The 5020-nt window shown below is 39.6% G+C and overlaps 1 protein-coding gene across 1 annotated transcript; it reads right to left on the reverse strand.

Moving 5' to 3' along the window:
- Positions 1-392: 392 nt before the first annotated feature.
- Positions 393-2432, reverse strand: LOC133987656 (transcription factor Spi-B). The gene is made up of 5 exons (XM_062427100.1): positions 2412-2432; positions 1453-1666; positions 1232-1347; positions 868-1024; positions 393-700 (listed from the first exon to the last, which is right to left on the reverse strand). The coding sequence occupies exons 1-5, from the start codon at positions 2430-2432 to the stop codon at positions 393-395; spliced, it is 816 nt and encodes a 271-aa protein (XP_062283084.1).
- Between the last annotated feature and the right edge of the window lie 2588 nt (positions 2433-5020).

Consider the following 5020-nt stretch of genomic DNA (forward strand, 5'->3'; position numbering starts at 1 on the left):
TTTGTGTGTGTGTCTGTGTTTGCTTTATTTTATTAAAAAAAAACATCTGCATCTGCTGATATGCAACTACACAGCATATATTCACATAGATAGAAAGATAGACAAATATACCAGGTTTATTTCGTTTACACATTTATTTTGAGAATCATTTAAGTTCTACTTATAAAGTAGATTTTATGTAACAACCTATTAGATTTACATATTATTTAATGCCAGCTGATTTCACACATTGAGCTTTGAACTACAGTGTTTCATTTTCTGGCTTTTCAAATACTCTGTATTCATTTGTTTCTACATGCCATAGAATTAGAATCAGCAGAATCATCTTTATAAGAATATCCATTGTGCTTCTTCTCTTTCTATGCTTATATACACACTCTCCACCATGCTTCCTACACTGTATTAGAGTCTCCTTGTAGGCCTCTCAATGTCTTCTCATCAAACCGGTAAGTGAGTTTCCTCTTCACCTTCTGAATCTCGCCAGTGCGGGAGTAATTCCTCAGTGCCCGTGCCATCTTCTGGTAGGTCATGGTCTTGCGATTACCCTTTCGGCGGCCCCACATCTGGGCCAGGCGCTCCTTGTTTTGGGAGGAAAACTGGAATGTGCCAGAGGATGATTGGACCCACCAGATACAGCTTCGCATTGATGGCGTCTGAAGCATCTCGAACAGGAACTGGAACAACCGCTCCTTTCTCTTGCCTGCCAAGGAGGAAGGTGATGTAAAGACAATTATTAGGGGATGTGAATTTGTATGGGAACATGCATGTTTTTAACATCTTACAGTTCTAAATAAAGTACATACAGATGTGAGTGGATACATTGAAGTTTGAAAGTTTTGTTGCAAAGGTGAATGTGTGTGTGTGTACCTGAGAGTGGGGCAAGAGGCAAGGAGTCCCTGTTATTTCTGCCTCCCCTGTCAGAGGATGGAGATGGGGAATCATGGTATTCCTGGTACTGGGAGCTGCTGGACTGGGAGTCTGAGTCGATACACACAGGTGCCTCATAGGAATATGCAATGTGGTCCTGGAGCTAACACATATAAAAACATATTAATAATTCACAACCATTCAACCATTCTATTAAATTATGAATAAAGTCAATCAAATGTCTTATTGTTGCCTCCATTCAAAATGGTGAAATGTGTTACATTGCCTGTTGTAGTGTTCAGCTGTAAAAGAGGTGATTAAGCTTTAATTTACTAAGCGATTGAGGTAAGGTCCTTGAACTTACCCACTGGTTGTCATGGGGACTAGGCCAGGTTGTTGGGGCTTGCTCTTCATATTCCTCATTTGGAGTGTGAGAACCACAGTGCCACTCATAAGCATGCTGACCTGACCAGTTATTCTCTGTGCAGATACAGACACAAAAAACAGTCAAACTGAAAATATAGAAACATGCACAAACACACACTACATTGTCTCCATTAACATTCTTGCCATCACCACACTCACCTATGATCCTAGTACCCCGGTGGGTGTGTGTGTGCGTTTGCTGTGCCATTGTGGCCGGAGGTGAGGCAGGTGTGTGTGCAGGCTGAACCTCCAGCGAATGCTCCTGCAGGTACTCCTCGATGACCTCAAGGTCCACCTCAGGGCAGGTGGAAGGAGCCACTCCGCTCCAGGCTCCGCGACCTCCACTCAGCCTGATTTCAGTCACATAAGCCATCTGACAGAGACAGAGCAGGACATCAGCTTTCAGCAATCACGCACACTCTGTTTTTTTACTAGGGGGTTGTTGTTGTGTTGTGCTGACAGAGAGAAAAACACTTTGCATGATGGCTGCCATTAATCTCACGTCAGTCATAGCCTGAGGTGGTGGTGTTATCAGTCCGCACACCAAATGTTTTTTTTTTCTTCCCAAAGATAACACATTGTTGTTCTGTTGTGGTGTACTTTTGTACTGTGGTGTATCATACAGTAAGTCATGTTGTTCTGAGATCTGATGATCATGAATGCACTCAATCATTAATTTAAAATGCGATGTGAATTGTCTATAAATCATCAAATTTTTGTTCATACTATTAAACATCAGGTATGATTAATTCTGTCCATCAAGGGTATTGTCAAACTGCAGAGCTTAGCTGTGCGCTGTTGTGTTTGTGCCTTGGAAATGAGCCAGGCAACAACACTGTGACCATGTGTAATTTAGTTTGACTGGCAAATTTATGCAAGTGTTTGTGCCCTCGCCAGGAGGTAACATTTTGGTGACAGCGGTGTGTGGTTGAGCTGCTATTCTTACAAATAACCTTTTACCCTCACCCTACACACATCAGTTACAGTTCACAGAATAACATTTTAGAGCACTCTATTACTGGAACATTCAGTTATATGAATACAAAAAAAAAAAATTCTGTCATATATGGGTTAACTTGAATCAAAAACAAGTTCATTAAAAATAATATCAGACTCACCGTCTCCATTTCTGCCAACATACTTAAATAACAACCTGGAGAGACAAAACACCATCATGAGTGACCAGAACCAAAGCTAATAATTGACAACATGAACAGAGAAGTGAAAGAAGCTGTCAGACATACTTCTCTAACTTGTCATACACTGACAGAGAGTCAGATGACAGCAAACCGACAACAGACTATGTCAGACGCTGAATGAATGAGGGCATGAAGGAAAGCAGTACCGTGTCAAGTCAGAGGTGTACTCCTGTGTCTGGTATAGAGAAGTAGTATCCTCAGGCGGTAGAGGGTGGAGGCATGAGACTGTGAAGGCTCACCTGTATGATGCTCCATCTGGGTGTCACCTCTCTTATAGTCTTTGCACGTACCCTCCTGCCCCCTCTGTGTGGCCAAGCCCCTTTAGCCAAAAGTGTTGTTAGAGTGGGAGTGGTTTGCAAATTAAAACTCCTATTGTCTATTGTTTCTCACTGTAATATATTGTGCTATATTTTTAAATGTAATAGGATTAAGTATTAGCTCTCATTATTTCCATCTCCTTTTCTTCTGACACAAACACACTCACCTGTTTAATGGCAGGGTTTTAGGCATAAAGGTAAAAAAAAAATGTTGTCCTTTTTTCTCTTCCATACAACAGTAAGCGGTTCAATGAGGATTTTTGGCTTTTGAAGTTTTATTTCATGGTACCATGGAATGTAATCATGTGGCCTTAGATTTTTGGCTGTACATTGCTGTTGACATATTTACTGTATGCCGATAGACTGAACAATGGGATGATGGAAAAGTTGGGGTAAAATAGGGTAATTAGAGTGTGGGAGAATGTGTTTTGAGGAATGATTGATGATACTTGCTTATATACACATTTTCTTTGCCTTTATCTGAAAAACTGGGCTTGATGTATCACTTATACTGACTCACTTATTGTCTTTATCTCTGCACTCAGATTTTTTATGTGTTCCAATTTTATGGTGATATATTGTTGTGTAATAGTGTGTTTTGGCTGACGGCTGCTCAATAAAGAAATGTTGAACAGAACCAAAAGAGGAGCATACACGTGACAGGCATGAGATGGTTTTTAAACCTGTATTGATATTATTATAGCAGGCTTATTCATCATCAACTCTGGGCAAATGATCTGACTCATAGATAATCAACATTTCTAGAACACTTTTAGGAAATGCTTACGAAATACAGAAAATACTGTCTTTTACTGTAAACATAATATAACAAAACAGAATTGGAAATCTGATAAATAGCATTTAAAATAAAAGCTGCAGTAAAATGACATTGTTCTTCATAAACTGTTGTGGAAGTGAACAGCCTCAAGTGTTGCGTCACCTAAAATCAGGAACACATGATTTCATTCATACTTCACTCTCAGTCTATGGTTGTGTCTCGCAAGTGAGCATGTTCCCTTTTATTGTTGTTACGTATGTTATTGTTTCAGACGTAGTTTCCAATAGACTACTGGCATTGCAACATGTCTCTTTTTTGCTGTGGGTGTGAAGCTAAGGGATTTCCCCAATCTTCTCTAGGTCTGAGAAACACATTGTGAAATAGTGTGTTATAATACTAGAAATGTATTATCTTGATAGACACCTGGGTTTGAAATTAAATTAACTCACAAATTTATCTGCAATTATGAAAATGTGATCATGATCATGTGAAACATGACTCAGGTCAGCTGCATACTCTAACTGACCATAGCCTGAACAGTAATGTCAGGGCATCTTTGTATTAACACTGTGATGTGAACGTGTTTCCCTGCAGTGCATGTTGGGATGGTACGTGTAAATGTTGACCGACATTTAACCTCAAGAAATAAAACAAAACCTCAATGAATATAATTAAAAATGCCTTTGACACAGATATTTACTGTATGGCCTGATAAGCAGTGTCAAGATAAATCCAAATACAGCGCCAGTAGTCTGTGACATCTGTGGACAGATGATATATGAAGCACATGTTCAGTAATGGGAGAGACAGCAGGTATTTACACCCTGCATTGTATATCTAGGCTATCATTTCAGCATGATAAAAACTCAAACTGTTTTTACAGGAATGGCATCAATAACTTTACAGCTTGTCAAGGTTTAGTGTAGAAATTCATCACACTGAAATATTACCACAGGCCCAACAGTGTTAGCATATCAGAGTACACAAAGGGGTCATGGAAGATCAGTATATCAAAGTGTATCAGCAATTACCTGTTTGGTTTTCGGACTTTAAAGAGGACATATAATACCAATTTCCAGGTCTAAATTTTCATTCTGGGACTTGTTATTTGTGTTACATTGGCTCTTTATGCAGCCCCTCAGTTCAGCCTCTGTCTGGTTATATATTTCTGATTCTTCACTGTAATGTTGCACCTATAAAAAAATCTTACATATACATGTGTACATGCACTTGTGTGACCAGTCATATATGATTTTGTGAAACAACCAAAAACTTGATTGAAACAGTGCAGCAGCTGAGCCAATAGCGCCAATGATTTTCCCTGGTGTGGCAGGCTGACCATCTGGAATATGCAGTCTTTCAAATTCTCTCTCTCTCTGTCTCTCTCTCTCTCTCTCTCTCTCTCTCTCTCTCTCTCTCTCTCTCTCACACAC

Source organism: Scomber scombrus, chromosome 10 (genome assembly GCF_963691925.1).
Source record: "Scomber scombrus chromosome 10, fScoSco1.1, whole genome shotgun sequence".
Lineage (NCBI taxonomy): Eukaryota > Metazoa > Chordata > Actinopteri > Scombriformes > Scombridae > Scomber > Scomber scombrus.